At 44.1% G+C, this 18,429-nt stretch overlaps 1 protein-coding gene across 3 annotated transcripts in view; it reads left to right on the top strand.

Moving 5' to 3' along the window:
* Positions 1–18,429, top strand: part of LGR4 (leucine rich repeat containing G protein-coupled receptor 4) — a 140,884-nt gene that overhangs the window by 61,057 nt on the left and 61,398 nt on the right. For all 3 annotated transcript variants that reach the window (XM_032770850.2, XM_032770851.2, XM_032770852.2), the window contains exon 2: positions 739–810. In XM_032770850.2, coding sequence (XP_032626741.1) covers positions 739–810 — 72 coding nt within the window. The remainder of the gene's footprint in view (positions 1–738; positions 811–18,429) is intronic.

The raw sequence follows: 18,429 nt of genomic DNA on the forward strand, positions 1-18,429 counted from the left end.
GTCTGCATACCTATCATGTAAGCACTTGCTGCTTGCATGCATGTGCTCATGGGCTAAAAATGAATTATACTTAAAACTATTACCTCAAGGACTTTTATAGGTTTTGCAGAAAATATGACTGCGGTAGAGCTGGGGCATGTTCCTACTATTCTTGTCAGCTGCTCCAAAAGCCACACTTGCCTGAAGGTCTTTATTTTATCAAGTCTCCGTGCATGTATTTATTTATTTTAAAAAAAAACAACAGACATTACGGTATGAATATTTGAACACTGGGTGGTCACATTTTTTACAGGCGGTGGTTTCAGAGCAGTTTTAGTTACATGCATCAAGACTGTGTGTGTGTGTGTGTGTGTGTGTGTGTGTGTGTGTGTGTGTGTGTGTGTGTGTGTGTGTGTGTGTGTGTGTGTGTGTGTAAGTAAAAGGAGTCAGAAAAATCAGGACTGAAGAAAATAAGTTTCTAATAGGTGTTCCCTTCCTCTCTTTTGTAACTTCAAGATATATTTTTTTTCCCTTCTGGTTATCAGAAGAAAGCCTTTGATATCAATCTTTCATGATGCTCTATATTTTTAGATCACCACGCTGTGAAAGTTTAGCCTGCAAACTCCTAGAGATACGACAGCATTACACTGGAAAAAGCTTTTTCTGTTATCCCAGCAGCTGATCTATTTAAGTTTACTTCATGTTCTAAATTGGAACATTGCTTATCATTTGACCTATTTTTGTTTTCTTCTTTCCCAGGGATATCAGTATGAACAACATCACAAAGCTACCAGAGGATGCATTTAAGAACTTTCCTTATCTTGAAGAGCTGTAAGTATTTCACATGTGAAGTCAGGGCTGTTTTTACAGTACGGTGGGGTGGTTGTGCTGTTCACCTGAAAATGGGTGGGAAAGCAAATTGTGGTGTTAGGATGAGCTGTGAAACAGAGTGAACAATTATACCTTTAAGAAAAGACTTATATATATATGTTTGGAAGCCAAAGTGGTTAATGCTACTTATGAGAGACTTTTTAGGGTAATTATTTTAATCATGACTACAGTGGTGATACATACTAATTATAGTCTTGTTATAAGATAACATAGGAACAGTGTAATTGCCATTGCTTCCAATGGAGTTACGGTATAGTTATTGCACAGCTTCCATAAATACATTTTTCCATTACTGTGCAGTTAACTCCCATCACTCCCATAGGTGGCAGAGGCAGCATGATGTAGGTCAGGATGTATTTGAAAAGAAATAGAAGCCTTGTGTTAACTGCTTCTTTTTTATAATTCATTCTTAATTTTACCAGTTGCATCTTCCCTTGTCCTGTCTCTCCCTCCCCTTCCTCATCACTCAGCTACCTCACATGCGGCCTCGTCATTAGGCCCCAGTTCAATAAGGCTCTTAACACGATCCTAACTTTATGCACATCAGTATTCCTGTTGACTTGAATGGGACTATTCACTTGCAGAAGTACTCTGCTGAATTGGGACCTTAATTCAGAAGTCTGAGCAGCAGCTGAAGCATCCTGTAAAAACGAAGCAAAAAAGTAATGATGTAGATTCTATTTTAAAGGTCTGAATATTTCTAATTCTTTTGTGTTTCAACAGGGAGAGGGACAAGTCTTTATCTTAGTCAGAATTACCGCTTCATTAACAGTAATAAATTGCACTTAGCCGGTCTGTGTCTTGGTTTCCCCATCTGTGAAAGGGGGATTATGCTACTGATCTTTTTGCAAAGAGCTTTGAGGTGTTCTAATAAAAAGCAATATACAAGTGAAATTTCTACTGTCCCCTTGATTATGAGTTGCTTAATAATTTCAGTCTTTAAAAGTGCTTTGAGATGATAAGTGTTGTTAACCTTGTCTGTGGTTTTGTCTAGACTGGGAAAGGAAATTGGATTTCAAAATGTGTTAACTAAAATCCCCTTGGTTAAAATGTTTTAAACACATTTTTCAAACACAACTCATTTTCCCCATTTAGAAAAAGGCTTTGTGAGGTAAGGAAGTGTTATCTTTACTTCACAGATGCGGAAAGTAAGGCACACAGAGGAAAAGCCATTTGTACAAGGACATATAACACAATGAGTCAGTAGCAGAGCTAGGAATAGATTATAGATCCTTTGGCTCCCAGTGTCCTACTCCAACTGTTTCATCATATGTTTTCCCTGGTAGGACTGAGACATTGTGCAAAAATGTGGAGACGGTAATACAGTGCATTTTGATATGACTGTAAAAGTACACATGACCGACCCCAAGGTGTGTCTTGTATGTGATTCTGGTTCAGGTCAATAGGCCTGTGAAGCAAAGATAAATTTATTCATGCCAGGCTAACTGTAAATGAGATTCCTTATATTAATATACTCAGAAAGAACTGTCCTCTCCCACCAGGCTCTGGAGACCCCTACGTCAATAAAAACTAGAACTGTTTAGTGAAGTAATATAGTTGCTTTCAAGATTCCAGACTCTGTTCTCTCCCACACTGTAACTTTAAAAATGTAGCAGTGCTACACTGAAAATGGAACAGTTTAAGAAAAGTTTGTGCTATGGCATGAGGTGCTGACTACATGCAAAATTACAGGGTTAGGAAGGCTCATCTGGCTCAGGATTTAGATTGTCTGACCCCTCCCTAAGTGCTTTATAATAGATGCAAATGTGTTTCTGGGTTTTGTATGTTTAAGTTACCACTAGATCTCATTTGTTTTGTTTTCTGTCCAGGGTTCTTTCTCAAATTCCTCGCCTGTTCATATTTCACACTAAATTTAAAAACCAAAAAACCCACCTTCACACAGACTGTGGGATCCTTCAGTTTTTCCTTATAAGTAATGAAGCAATAAAACTTAACTGGGTGGGTGTGCACTTCATTATGTAATCTCCATAAACCTGGGGTGTGTCATGAAGTATGGAGACAAAAAGGCAGAGCCTTCAGCCACCATATACTTGTGCTTTATTGCACAAGAACCATACTCTACAATGTAGCTCATTGCAAACTGTAATGCTGGAATTTGGGAGGGAAAAAACAATCAGGCCTGGCTTTAAACTAGGCTGTAGTTCTGAACATCTGGATGTTTTAAATCTTTGCTAGCATGGTTATTTGATGTGTCAAAATAACAAAAAATTAGAATAAAATTGGTATTTGTCAAACATTATTTCTGACATGTTCAAGTCTTTGTTGCAAAAGATACAATTCTAGAGTCCTTTTTATGTGCGACTCACATAGGCCCAAGAGCTGAGGGTTTGTTTTTTTTCAAGGTTATTCCATTCCTTGCTTTGGATGGCAATGGGGCAGGGGAGATGCACACCCCTACTACACAAACAGCAACCATTTTAGCTATATTACCACTCTATCCCTGTCCCAAAAAGCACCCATCACCATTACTATACCGTGGGAATCAGGAGTGCAGCATCTGAAATCCCCAGAAGCACTGAAACTAAAACATACCCAACCTACTCAGTCTAAACTATCACTGATAGAAGAAGACTCCACCCAAGCAAAAAAGCCCCAAGGTGATCAACGCCGAACAGGCAACGGCTGCATATTCTGCATCTCTCAGACGCCACAGTGACTGGTAGAATTGCGTCAGCTGACAATCAGTTACCTTAGACTTGAACAGGTGAATGCAAGGTTGTTGTTAATGTGAGAATCATCCCTGAACTGATCACAAGACTTCTGACCTGGCATGTATCATAAAAATTGGGTTGATGATAAAGCCAGACCAGCACAAATCCAGCTAGTCTCTGTAAGATACCTAATACATCATGGGTTTAGAGTGGCCACGAGTGGAGGCTATGTGATCCTAATCTCGTCCACTTTACAATAACAAGCAAGATTCTATCCCCAAAATAAAAATATTTGAGTCTGTTCAGCTGGAATGTGAATGCAGTGACAACAAATCATGAAGACTCTTCTAACTTATATATCAGACTTACTCATTTGACAAGTATTTAGCCACATTTCTAGAAGAATTAGTCAAGCTTCAACTGAACCTAATGTATCAGTCCGGAGATTCATTGTCCTGGGAAATTTTAAATTCCATGTAGAAAAATAATCTGACATCATAGCCCAAGATATGCTATGAGCCATGACAGAGCAGGGTTTTGTCCAGGCCATCTCAGACTGCACGTGCAGCTAGATGCATGCCTGACCTAGAACTTAGAAGCACTGACAGCATACCACACTCCTGGAAGGGCCACCACCAGCACTTCTCAGGAGTGTTTAAAGGGACCCATTCTTGCCCCTTCAATGAACCAATTTGCCCCGCAGAACCACCTGGACATTTTCTGTGACCGGAAGATATTGAAAGGGACAAGCTCCTCATCTAATAAATGTAAATGTTGATGAATTACTGAAATATTAACCAACTGGTGACTGAAACCATCAATGGACTAGCCCCAAAATAACCGCTTGTCTTGCAGGCCCCTGTGGTTCTCTCATGAGCTATGAAAAATGAATCAAGAAAGCAACTTACAGGAGTACCAATTGCACAAAATATGTTCCACACCAGTCCAGGTAGTGTGAGGCCCACCTGTTGGCAAATGCTGTAAGCCATAAAAGATTCTTTATTTCATACGCAGTTGTGCTAACCTATAATGGCCAGCTGAACTGACCTGTGCAGGAATCCAGCTAATCCACTGGAAGGTCTAAACATGCTTCTAGGACCAAGTGCAGCTCACTATGGAAAAGAGGTTCACTTCAAAAACAAAACCAGCAAGATCTTAGGGAGCCTTGTTGAACAAAACTGAACGGTTACCCTGTGGGACTCCTTGCCAGAGAAGGAGAGGCAGAGGCAAAGCCTGATGAGATGTAAGTGTGAGGTCCACCTTTTCGTCGATAACTCAGTACTTAGGAATGACTCCCTTAAAACTGATCCAAAAATCCACCTTTGCACCTCCTCGTGGACAGGAATGGTGAGGGACACCTCCTTTTTGATATGGGCATTCATTCTTTTGGTCTGAAAGGTGCTTCATAAATACTTTAAATAGCTAATGAGCAGGATCCCATTGTGCCAGATAAATCCAAACAAAAGGGTTTTTTTTTTTTTTAGTTCCTCAGCTTGCCCCCCACCCCCCTGCCATTTTAGGATGTTTGGAGCAGGAAGACCAAATGGCCATCTTGGAGAGAGGAAGATTTTCATGAGCCACTAGTGACACAACAGGCCACAGCACTGTCCTAGAGGAAGTAGAGTGAGGCATGCAGGAGGCAACAACTGCACTTCTGCAGAGCGTGGGGTCCCTAGATGGCAGGTCCTAAGCCATGCAGGAATGGAAGTCTGCTGGATCTTAGGAGCTCTGGATGGCAGCTGCTGCCTCCTGCTGCACAGCTCCTAAATCATACAGGAACAAAACACCACTATGGCATGGCTTACCTTAATAGCTCTTCATGCAGGAGACTTCCCCTGCAAATATCCTCCTGCGAGGGTGGGTGAGGGGGCTGCTTTTCCAAAAAGATAGGCCCTAGCTGCTGCTGCTGCCTTCTGCTTCCTCAGTTTTGCAACACCTCGGTTTATCCTACTGTCTCATAATCTAGTAATACTGCCACAGAATTTTATCATGCATAAATGGAGGCAAATAGAAGCATAATTTAGGACCCTGAGCCTTGCTGGGGGATAACAAAAGGAGTGAGGTTGATTTGAAGCAACTATTTTCGTTACACTAGGAAGGTGGATCGTTTGAAGGCCTGTCAGATTTTAAACAGGATCCTTTTTCAAATGCTAAGATGAATATTAACAAAATGTAAAGAAGACACTTAGTGCTAGATACCTAAAAGCTTATCTCTTAATTAAAGATGCAGTCAACATCACTAAGTATCTCATCTTCAAGCCCAGTCCGGTGGTATTTGATGATTAAATGACATCCTACCTGCAAATAATTGCAGGTATGAATAGGATAGGCCCAACTAATTCTCAGCTGAAAATCAGGCTCTGGTTGTATGTGCTGTGTGTGCTGTTGTTCACCCCCCCCCCCCCCATACACTTACTGCTGAGAAGTTCACAATGCACTTATCATACGCCTTTAGGATTCTTGCAATATTTATAAATGTTGTTGTAAAACTTCTCCATCTTGCTGTAACTGATACTCATCTGGAAGTAATTTGCAAGTGACTGAAACTGTAGCGGTCAAAGTCGCTGAGGAGCAGACCACCAAGGCTTTTGCCACAGAAGTTAATGAGGTATATTCTCTACAAAATGTTAACATTAACATGCTACATCCCTGAACTTGATATGGAAACTTAAAATCCTGGAAGAATTTGGCTGCAGTTTCCTAACCACACCTATAAAGTATTTATAGATGGCTACAAGAGAAATGCAGCTAGATACAACAGTGTTTTTGAAAAGCATAAACCATTTGCTAATATGAATTCTTAACTGAAAAATCTGGCATAATGATGTCCCAGTGCATTTCTAAGTGATTTGTTAGTGCCTTCTGATATTTAACCCCATCTTTACAGTGGTATGCAGGGTTTTAGCCATGTGATTTCCAGTGCCTTACTTGCCAAATTAACCCAAATACTCTAACCCATCAGTTCTTCTTCAAGTTATTGCTCATATCAATTCCAGTTAGGTGTGTGTGTGCCGCGAGCACGGAAGTTGGAAACTTTTTCTCTAGCAGCTACCCATCAGGCCAGCTGGGGAGCCCCCTGGAGTGGTGTCGATATGGTGTTCTATATAAGACCCTGCTGGCGACCCCGCTTCAGTTCCTTCTTACACCCGTGATGGTTGTTGGAACAGTGGTCTCTTGTTTCTCAAGTGCTCCACTAATCCGTAGCTTTCTCTTAGTAGTTACCTTTGTTAGTTAATTGTTGATAGTTATCTTAGTGTTAAGTGTTGATGTAGTGTTAAGTGTAGTTTAGTAGTTGAGGGCAGTTTCACATTCACCAACTGCCCTGCGGGGCCCTGGGGCATGCCGTCCCAGGGCATCAAACCTTGCACTTCTTGCAATAAGCCCATGCCTACAGGCGATCCCCTTAAGACTCCTGCCTTAGGTGCCTGGGGGAGGGCCATCAAGCTGACACGTGTAAAATCTGTAAGGCATTCAAGCCCTGAACAAGAAAAGAGAGAGAAGTTTGACTCAAGCAACTCCTCATGGAGTCCATATTGTGTCCCTCTCAAGACGTGAGACCGAGCGCCTCGGTGCGCGGTGCGCCCCCCACGGTACCGGCCAGGATACTGCAGAAGATCTCGTGCCCGCCTTGGGACTGACTATCTCCCGGGCCCCAGAGACGCCCGCCTCAGCACTGTTCCCGCTCCCCAGTTGCTTGAAAGAAGCAAGCCTTGGGAGGACCCTCTGTTAGGCCCAAAGCGGTCGCTCTGGCCCAACCGAGCAAGCTTCAGACCAGGACTCTAATCCTGACAAGACCACTGGGCCCCAGTCTCCTCATGTCACCTCCGTACAAGGGAACGCACAATGGAAGAGGTTACATTGCCTTCCACTTCAGATACCTTCGAGGCCGCCAGAGGGCTCATCGAAATGACAGCACTGGTGTCCCCGATCCAAGCACCGGCTCCGACCTGAGTCCCAGTACTGGCCAAGGGCAAACTGGCAATGTTTGGACTGTCAGCCCTCAGAGCAGCATGGAGATGCTGGTCTGAGTCCCGGCGTTGTTCGTAGTCCCGGCACCGCTCCAGGTACCGGTCTGACTCACGGCACCGGAGACTTGCGGTGCTGGTCCCGCAGTCCCGACCCTCAGAGTCATTCATGCTCGAGGTCACTGTCAACTGCTGGAACATGGTCCCACTTGTGGTCCAGGTCACGTTCATCAACCTCGTGGTACCGTTTGGACTGATGCCATTTGGAGCGTCGATCCCTGTGCCAGCTGTTGCCATGGCACCGGCACCACTCTCCAGCACAGTACCGCTCTTGAACACGGCGTCGGTCACGATCAGCTCTACGAAGCCGATCTCCACATGACCCTCATCTGTCAAGGGACTCTGTGCCCCCCTTGCTCCATTCGCGCACTGCTCCTCCTTGGCCATCGCTATCCCAATCCCCTCCCAACAGATTGGGGAGAGCTTCAGGGATTTCGGACATTCCCCATCAGGTCCGGGAAGCCTCGGTCATGACCCCCTCCGGCGCCCAACTGGCAATCCCAGTGGCAATTTTGGACCCCCTGGGCATATCATCAGGCCCACGGTGCCCCTCCGGTTGCCTGGCCATCGTCACGCTCAGACACCCAGCCTCCTGAGGCGACCCTCAGCCGCCCCCCTCCAGACCCAGAGCAACCTGTGGAGTCAGCACCCATGGTAGGGGCTACCCCAGGCGCCCAGGAAGAGCTACCCACAGCTGACCAGGGAGCCACCTCTGTCCCAGCTCTCCCAGGAGAGTCGTTTTCATCCTCCCCTGACAAGGCTATGGCTGGCACGTCCACATCTGGTCCACCTCCAATGGCCTTAGAGTCCTACAAGAACTTCTTAGACACATAGCCCTTAATATGAACCTACAAGGTGAGGAGGTTGTGGAGGAGGAGGAGGATCCCATGGTGGACATTTTAGGTCCAGAAGGGCCTTCCAGGGTGGTGGTCCTCATGAATAAAACTATTCAAACCAATTCCAAAACTCTCTGGAAAACCCTGGCCTCCATTCCAGTCAAAGGGGTGGAAAGAAAATACTTTGTCCCCATCATACCTTTTTATCCACCCTGTCCCATGCTTGCTTGTGGTGGACGTGGTGAACACAAAAGAAAGAGCAGCAAAGAATCCTGTGGCACCTTATAGACTAACAGACATTTTTGGAGCATGAGCTTTCGTGGGTGAATACCACTTCGTCAGATGCATGACTGTCATAAACAGATAGCTAAGGGTTAATGTTTCTTTTACCTGTAACAAAGAGAACCAAACACCTGACCAGAGGACCAATCAGGAAACCGGATTTTTTTCAAAACTCAGGGAGGGAATGTTGGATCTGTGTCTTTTGTCTGGCTCTCAGCTATGAGGGGATTTTTTCTATCTTCAAGCTTCTAATCTTCAGTTTCAAAGTTGTAAGTACAAAGGTAGAAAAAACAATAGGCTGGTTTTTTTTTTTTTGTATTTACATGTGTGTAGTTGCTGGAATGTTTAAATTGTATCTCTTTTTGAATAAGTCTGTTTATTCATATTTTTCTTTTAAGTAATAGCCCTGTGTATTGTCAACTTAATACAGAGATTAATTTTTTTGTCTTTTTCTTTCTTTTTATATAAAGCTTCTTTTTTTTAAAAAAACTTGTTGACTTTTCTTTTTCTAGTTATGGCAAGGGGATAGGAATCTCTGTGCCAGGATTACTGTCTCTCTCAGGGAAAGACTGGGAGGGGGGAAAAGAAGGAGGGGGAAGGTAAATTGTCCTCTCGGTTTTGTGTTTCAAGGGATTGAAGCAGGGAAATCTCCTAGTATACCCAGGGCGGGAAAATCTGGGAGGAAGTAAAGAGCAGGAAGGGAAATGGTTTATTTCTCCTTGTTTTAAGAATCCAAGGGATTTGGGTTCTTGGGGTCCCCAGGGAAGGTTTTGGGGGGACCAGAGTGTACCAGGCACTGGAATTCCTGGTTGGTGGCAGGCTATCAGATCTAAGCTGGTAATTAAGCTTAGAGGTTTTCATGCAGGCACCCAGATTTTTGGACGCTAAGGTCCAAATTTGGGAAAGATGCTTATGATAATGACGAAGTGGGTATTCACTCACGAAAGCTCATGCTCCGAAACGTCTGTTAGCCTATAAGGTGTGACAGGATTCTCGGCTGCTTTTACAGATCCAGACTAACACGGCTACCCCTCTGATACAAAAGAAAGACAGGGCCAACAAGGGCCAGCTCCCAAATCAAAGGACGCCAAAAGGCTGGACCTTTTTGGAAGAAAAGTTTATTCTACTGGTGATCTCTCGCTACGGATCGTGAATCAGCTGGCGATCCTCAGTAGATACAATTTTAATTGCTGGTCTGCGGTCCTTAAGTTCCAAGACCTTCTCCCAGCAGAGGCTCGTATGGAACTGGGGGCCATTGCTGAGGAGGGAAAATTCGGTAGTCTCGAACCTCCCTTCAGGGTTTCCTCAATGCAGCGGACGCAGTTGCACGCACTCTGGCATCCAACATCGCCATGTGGCGGAACGCCTGGCTCCAGTCTTCGGGACTTCCACCTGGAGTGCAGCACACCATCCAAGATCTCCCCTTTGATAGTCAGGGCCTGTTTGGACACAAGAAACACTATTAAATACTTGGGTATGCATACTCTGGCTAACCAAAGAAAGCTCTTTAAACCCCAAACCACACAGTAACGCCCCTTCCCATCTAGGCCCAGGCAGGACTTCTCCCGTCGGAGAGGCAGGTACTCTCGACGTAGACAGTCGCATCCTCCCTCCGGACAGGGTCAAGGACAATCTAAGCCACCCTCGGGCCCTAAGCACCCATTTTGAAGGTGCACTTGAGGACAGACTACCAGCTCACACCCTGGACAATTATCCCTTTCTGAACCGTCTATCCCGTTTCTACCATGCCTGGTCCCGTATTACATCGGACCGTTGGGTCCTCCACAGGGTGCAGATGGGATATTCTGTCCATTTCTGCTCCATCCATCCTCCCACCCTCCTTCCCCATCCCTTTTCAGGGACTCTTCTCACAAGCAGCCCCTCGCCCAGGAAGTACAATCCCTCCTTGCCCTAGGGGCAGTGGAGGAAGTGCCTCAGGAGCTCAGGGCAAGAGTTTCTAATCCTGTTATTTCCTTAGGCATCCCTTTGCCTTGGGGGACAAGATCCATTCTGGACCTCAGGGAGCTCAACAAGCACATCGTCAACCTGAAGTTCCACATGGTCTCCTTAGCCGCTATTATTCCCTCACTGGATTCAGGAGACTGGTATGCCACCCTTGATATGAAAGACACGTACTTTCACATTTCAATTAGTCCGCCTCACAGATGTTTCCTCCATTTCGTGGTGAACAAGATGCACTATCAGTTCACAGCCCTCCCGTTCGGCTTGTGCCCAGCCCTTGCATCTTTACCAAGTGCATGGCTGTCATGGCAGCTTTTCTTCGCCGACACTACGTGCACATCTTCTATATAGACCGAACAAAGCCCTTCCATAAAACAGCCCAGTTTTTTGTTGCCATCGTGGAGCGAATGAAAGGCACTCCGGTTTCCTCTCAGTGAATATCTTTGTGGATCACTGGGTGTATTCGTATTTGCCACAACTCGGCAAATGTCCCTCCGCCTGCACTCATGGCTCACTCCACGAGAGCTCAGGCATCGTCAACAGCCTTTCTGGCACGCGTTCCCCTCCAGGAAATCTGCAGGGCTGCCACATGGGCCTTGGTGCACGCCTTCATGTCCCACTCTGCCATCATTCAGCACTCTTGGAATGATGCGGCCTTTGGCAGAGCGATTCTTCAATCTGCGGTTCCTTGACTCTGACCCCATCTCCGAGGTAAGGCTTGGGAGTCACCCAACTGCAATTGATATGAGCAATCACTCGAAGGAAAAAAGGTCACTTACCTTTCTGTAACTGTTGTTCTTCGAGATGTGTTGCTCATATCTATTCCATTCCCCGCCCCCTTCCCCTCTGTCGGAGTAGCCGGCAAGAAGAAACTGAAGTGGGGTAGGGCTGGCAGGGCCTTATATAGAATGCCATATGGGCGCCACTCCAGGGGGCTCCCCAGCCGGCCCGATGGGTGGCTGCTACGGAAAAAGTTTCCAACTTCCGTGCATGCAGCGCGTGCACGCACCTAACTGGAATAGATATGAGCAACACAACTGGAAGAACAACAGTTACAGAAAGATAAGTAACCATTTTTTCTTCAAAAGGCTTTTCATTTTCAGGATATGTAACTGCAGACAACTTTACAATGTGAATGCAGAAGCTTAACTTATTCAAAACAGAATGTCTCCTTGACTTTATGACCTTTAGGTTGTTTTCATTTCCACTTTCAGCTTTTTAAACCTCTGGCTCCTTGTTTACCCTTGGTTGGTGTGTAATGTTTAAGTGATAAGATCCAACACACTGGTTCCTTATCAGTACATGAGGGCTGGTAGGGGAGAGGTAAGTGCCCCAGTAGGGAATAGTTAAATTAAGCAGATTGTCCTGCTGCTTCTCTCTGGGGAGTTTGTCAGTACCTCGTGTCCATATTTGGCATGGTAATTTTGTTAATTTTGTTTTGCTGGGTCAAAATAGCATTTGGTCCTGTATATATGAAACGTGCTCTAAATCCACTCAACTGTAGCTTGGAGATGTGTATTCTAAACATTGCTTTAATGCAGGGGTAGACAACCTATGGCACATGTGCTAAAGGCAGCACGTGAGCTGATTTTCAGTGGCACTCTCACTGCCTGGGTCCTGGCCACTGGTCCAGGGGGCTCTGCATTTTAATTTAATTTTAAATGAAGTATCTTAAACTTTTTAAAAACCTTATTTATTTTACATACAACAATAGTTTAGTTATATATTACAGGCTTATAGAAAGAGACCTTGTAAAAACATTAAAATGTTTTGCATGTCAGTAATACCTTAAATTAGAGTGAATTAATGAGGACTTGGCACACCACTTCTGAAAAGTTGCCAACCCCTGCCTTAATGTATTGGGAGAATGCTCTCTCCACTGCAAAATTCATGAATGCTCCAAAGAGCAAGGGGGGAACCATTTTGTCCATCAAGGAGCACTGAAACTTCTTGAAGAGTTAAGAGATGAGGTTGTGGGTGGGGACAAAATGGGGGACTCAGTAAGTGGTGGGAGATATTGCTCCTTATAGGTTGAAATTTTGAACCTCCAAGGCATCCCTAAGGCATTATTTTGCTTCTAGTCTCCTCCTAACCAAATTGCAGGGTGCTATTCCAAAAAACCATTGTGAACCCAACCCAGCCAGGCTGTGAGCAGCTCTGGCCATGTAATATATATTTTTGTAGATGTATACTAAGGCAGGAACAGCTTAAATGTCTTCACCAAGGACACATGTTGTATGTCTACACAGCAATGTAAGCCCAGGATTAGTGGGACTTGTGTCAGCTGACCCGTGTTAGGGACCCCTGGGTTTGAGTGTCTGCATTGTACGTTAGCCCTTTTCTAATCTGTGCTCAAACCTAGGCCTCTGGTGTCTGCACTGTGGTACACAAACATGAATCAAAGTAACCATATCCGAGTTGCTAGCATTCCTCCCACTTTCAAAATGTGGCTTTTCTAGCCCTAGGACCATGGTGCACTGGGAAAACTTTACTGTTGGCTCTGCATGTTACAGGAAGTTTGAAGCAGCTCACTTTGCAACAGACTTGCTTGGTTTGCTCTCCATAGCAAACACAGGATTCTCTCCGATAGTGTGCTTGCAGCTCAGAGATCAGAAGAGAATGGGTTAACAACGACCTGAGCTGCTGCCATTTGTAAAGGGAAGATGTCAGCTTCTGTTTTCCATAGAATGTATTGCAGATTGTTGGGATAGAGAGGACTAAGGAAGTTGTCCCATGGAATTGTAGGATATTTCCGGCAGACTCTCAGAACCCAAGTCAAGTGGAGCTGCGTCTATACTGCAAAACAATAGGGCTCAGGCCCTGGGTCCTAGCTTAATTTGAGCTCAGACCCTCCAGCCCTGCAAGGTTCTGGGACTCTGGGTCCAAGTCCTGGGTTAGTGCAGTTGAAGTTAGATGCAGGGGAGGGGAGGGGTTTAGGCTTATACTGTGAAGTATAACCAGCTTCATCACCAGTACCAAGTTAGCTAAGGAATACCCAATCTTTTATTGAGCTTGTTTAATTTGGCCTTTATGGATAAAAAATTCAGAGTAAGACTTCTCCAGTTATAAAATTTGTAGGAGTTAAGGGAATTGATTGGTGCATTGAAGGTGTTGGTGAAATATCAGAATAGGACAAGTGAGGCCTTTCTCCTTTTTGTAAGAGTGGGGGGAAGGCTGACTTCTTGTTTTGAGATGGGCAAATGGAGCAAGAGATATAAAAGTATCTGTAATTTACTAGGGGAGGGAGAATGAAGAACTGCTTGAATATTTAATTGCCTCTGTGCAATTAACTACACTAGAATGCTCTTGGTCTTGATTTACCATCTTGTTTCTGCTTTAGAATTTTCTGAGCATTGCATTTTATAGACAATGTTTGTTTGGGGAACAAAAGAACTAATTAAAAGGCACACGGACAGTAGAAAACGAGGTGTGTGGTGTTTTGCCTTACGGTTGCAGTCGGAGTCTCTGCAAAGAAAAAGACTAGAGTTATTTTTTGCTCTTGGCTGTATATGAAGATGACCACCTGGCTGAAATTTCACAGCTGCTTGCATTCATGGTATCTATTTCAGTGTGTAATTTAGATGCTGCTTTTGTTCCTATTTCTTCATCAGCACTAAGCTGCACAATTTCCTCCCTTTTTGTTTGTTTGCTTGGTTTTACAAGTAATCGTGTGCAGAGTTTATATCAAGGCCACCAGGGCTGAGCTCTGCTAGTATGAGAAGAAGCCTGGGCTAGAAGGGGCATCCTTCTTGGCCCCAGGTGGAAAACATGTTTCGTTTGAACTTAAGGAAATGTGACCTTTTAAATGGGGGTTGTTTAGAATAGCATTAGCACAGCCTTTTTAAAGTGGTATTGAGCACTAGGGTGTTTAAAGTGATAATAAAAAGATGAATAATTCTTCCCCCATTAACATAAAGATATAGGATCCCAGAAGTCAGAATGGGATACCACAGACAAAGAGCCTGTCAAAATAAGGCCTTGTGTTCACTAAGAAAAAAGATGTGTTCTTGATTTGTGTAGGTAATGCGTAGTAATGTCCTAGTGAAGACAAGGAAGTTTGTAGTGTTGGCAAGTCTAGAGAGACACCTGGGGATATAGCCCAGGCTTCAGTTTGACCAGCGAGCACATGGTAAATGTATACATTGCCTTGTCTAGCCTAGAGTCTTGGAATGTGTCTCACATATACCTTTAAATTCTAGTCAAGGCAAACCCTTGGGCAAAGATTCCCCAATAGGATTAACCATGACTAGCTAACTAAGGGCTTATCTACATTACCCACTGGATCAGCGGGGGTCAATTTATCGTGTATAGTCTAGATGTGATGAAACAACCATTGAGCACTCTCCCATCGACCCAGGGCGAGAGGCGCAGGCAGAGTCGACAGGAGAATGTCAGCTGTTGACTTACTGCAGTGAAGATACTGCAGTAAGTACGTAGCTGAAGTTGTATAACTTAGATCGATCCTCACCCTCCTTCCCTCCCACTCCCGTGTAGACCAGGCCTAAGTTTCTAAACATCACTGGCTTTGTCTACTCTAGGTGGTGGTGAAAAACATGTTGGCTGACATCTGTTAATTAATCACTTCCTGTCTAAATGAATCTTAAATGAATGTATTCTAGCTGAATTCCAACTCCAACAATGTAAGAATAGGATTTTTGTATTCTAAAAACCTCTAACAAAGCTCATAACTTGTATGTTTTCCTTTTTTCAAGAGAAAATGCTAGTGAGCTCAGTAAACTGTATTATTTTGGGAAGTTGAGGAGGTCTTTAAAATTCCTTTATGGTTTTTGTTTTGACAAGTTAATTTCAACCTCCAACTGTGTATTAGGGCCCCAGTATTACCTAAACTGGTTATTCTGCAGCAAGGTCTTTTTGAATTCCCTCTTTTAAGATCCTTCCTTATGCTCATCTCTTTTGACTAACTGAAAGTCTTCAGCACACAAATACCTCTTTGGCATTATTTAAAAACAATCTGGCTCAGCTCAGTATCCTAGAGGTAGCAATGTGTGTTATTAAGCTGAAAACCCCCTTACAATCCTGGATTTAGTTGGTTTCCTGAGCCAACAGGAGAGGGCTGGCCTGAAGCATAAGCTAGATAAGAAACTTCTTGAAGCTTTGTGGTAGCCTCAGCAGCTCATAATCTAATTTTCTACAACTGTGAGGTCCCCAAAACAACTTGTGGTGCAGTCTGCCCCCCCTTTGGTTATTGAGGATGGAGTAGGGCACAACTTGATTTGTATGCGCATATGCACAAAAATAGTTAGCTTCTTATAAACCATGAGCAGTCAGACCCAGCTCTACAAAAGCCATTGATAAGTCAGAGTAGAAATGGCACTCTCTGTATATGGACAGTAGCCACATAGTCCCTGTACACACCCTCTCTAAGAAAGATTGTCTGGGTCTGAATGCAGCTTTATAGCCTTTTACAGTAAGCTTGCACACAAAGAAATGATATGGAGCTAAATTCCCCTCCTTCTCCACCCTACATGCCAGACTATATGTAAAATTAAGACCAATATAACAGATAGAGGATATGTTTATTTTACGTACTAAATCAGTTTCTCTGAGGTATTTTGTATTAGTACATTTTGTCCTCCTAAATCTTTCCTTTACTCCCCACCCAAATTAATGATGTAATCCAGGGATCGGCAACCTTTGGCACACGGCCCACCAGAGAGAGCCCCTGGCAGGCCCGTACGGTTTGTTCACCTGCAGCGTCTGCAGGTTCGGCCGATCGCAGCTCCCACTGGCCACAGTTCGCTGCTCCAGGCCAATGCAGGCTGTGGGAAGCAGCGCAGGCTGAGAGATGTCCTGACCGCCCTTGCCTGATGGGCCGCGTGCCAAACATTGCCGATCCCTGATGTAATCAGAGAGGATCCTGATTCAAATCCCTGGATTTGCACCTGGGAGAAGTCCACAGGTCAAATAGTTCAGACCCTTCCTGGAGAACCATGATATGCAACTATGCCCTCACATATGGAACTTCATAAGATTCATTTTCAATCCCATTCAACCTCTATCTGAAATTGTTTTGGTGGACTTGCAACAGAACAGGGTCAGGTGCCACAAATACACACATCATACCCACCTCCACATTTTGTCATTCACTATCAGTACCAATTCCCAACTAACGGAGTGCCTGGAAACCATCAGCACACACATGAAGAGTAGTTGGCTGAAACCAAATCCAGGGAGGACCGAGGCTATGACAGTGGGGAGAATGATATATTTCAAAGAACTTGCCATCTCCACCCTAATTACCCTTCATCAAGGGCATTTTTCCTGTCAAGATGGTCCACAACTTTGGGGACCCTGTACGTAGCCAAATAGCTAAGGCTAAAAAAACCCCAAACATGCTCTTCCATCTAAAGCTGGCCAGAGAATTACATCCTTATCTATCAGACTCTGTTTTGGCCATGCTGATCCATGTGTCCGTGATCTCTAGGCTTTGTTACAGCTAGGAGCAAAGATGCTGGTGCTGGAAAAGCTCCAGTTGGTTCAGGGTGTAGCAGGCCCACCTGCTGAGCAATACAGGCAGCTGAGAGTGCCTCACCAGGTGCTGCACCCTCTGCATTGGCTCCTCATGGAACGCAGACTCAAACTCATGAATCTGGCCCTGGGAGTCAGTGTCTTTAGAACTGTTTGCTGCAAAACGTTTGAGTGCAGAGAACAGAGCTTTCTCTCAACAGCTGGCCCCTCGCTGGGGAAATACATTTCCGAGCATGTCAGAATGTTCAGAGCAAAATGTGTAAAACTCCCATCTTTGACTTGGCTTTTCCACAATCAGACAAAACACCCTTTGGCGCTTTGGGTGGGGAAGGACGAAAGAATCTTTTTTTAAAAAAACCAAAAACCAGTTTTTAAATTCAGTTATGATGTTGAGTGCAGAATACTTGGTAACTGATAGTTCTTGCTACGTTAAAGGAAGCATAAGATAGATAAGAGTCTGCAATAAGCCCATGTGCTCAGTAGGGGAGGGTGGAGGTCCAGAGAGAGAGAACCCCACAGCTACTTATTCAGACTAGCCCAAATGCTTTAAGGCCCTCCTCCCCCTCGCCAAGGATAGTCTTCAGACAGATGGGGGCAGAGCAAAGGAAAGTTCATATTTAGACTGCAGTGTAAAAATAGAAAGTGGAAAGAAAATAGAAAAAATAGCCATTTATTAAAATATGCTCTTTTTCTTCTTGCTTCAAAATCAGTGATGCCTGGGAAGCCCAAAGTGTTTACAGTGCTGTAACTTACCAGTGTGGACTACTAGTCACCTATTTTTAAAAGGCATAACACAATATTTTCTTACATGGGTGTAGTTTCTGTTTTGTGCTGGAGGATGAATGACTGAATTGCTATGACAACTTGCTCTGACTGTTCAGATTGCATAATCTTTGCTGACGGTTGTGTACTTTACAATTTAAAAAGGTAGTAGTTTACGTATTTTCTATGAGCTATCCTCTTAAGGAGGTCTAGCCAAAATATATGTCACTTGTGAGTAGAATTTGAATGTGCCTTTTTATAGAGTGAAACATTTGGTTCTTCAAAAGCAACATTCCTTTATTTTAAAACAAAACCAAACACAATGGGCCAAAATCTGCTCTTGGATAATTTTTCCATTGAGAGGCTGTAGAATCTCCATCATTAGATGTTTTTAAGAACAGATTAGACAAACACCTGTCAGGGATGGTCTAGGCCAGGGGTCAGCAACTTTTTAGAAGTGCTGTGCCGAGTCTTCATTTAGTCACTCTAATTTAAGGTTTCGCGTGCCAGTAATACATTTAAACATTTTTA

The sequence above is a fragment of the Chelonoidis abingdonii genome, chromosome 4 (assembly GCF_003597395.2).
Source record: "Chelonoidis abingdonii isolate Lonesome George chromosome 4, CheloAbing_2.0, whole genome shotgun sequence".
In the NCBI taxonomy this organism is placed as follows: Eukaryota; Metazoa; Chordata; order Testudines; family Testudinidae; genus Chelonoidis; species Chelonoidis abingdonii.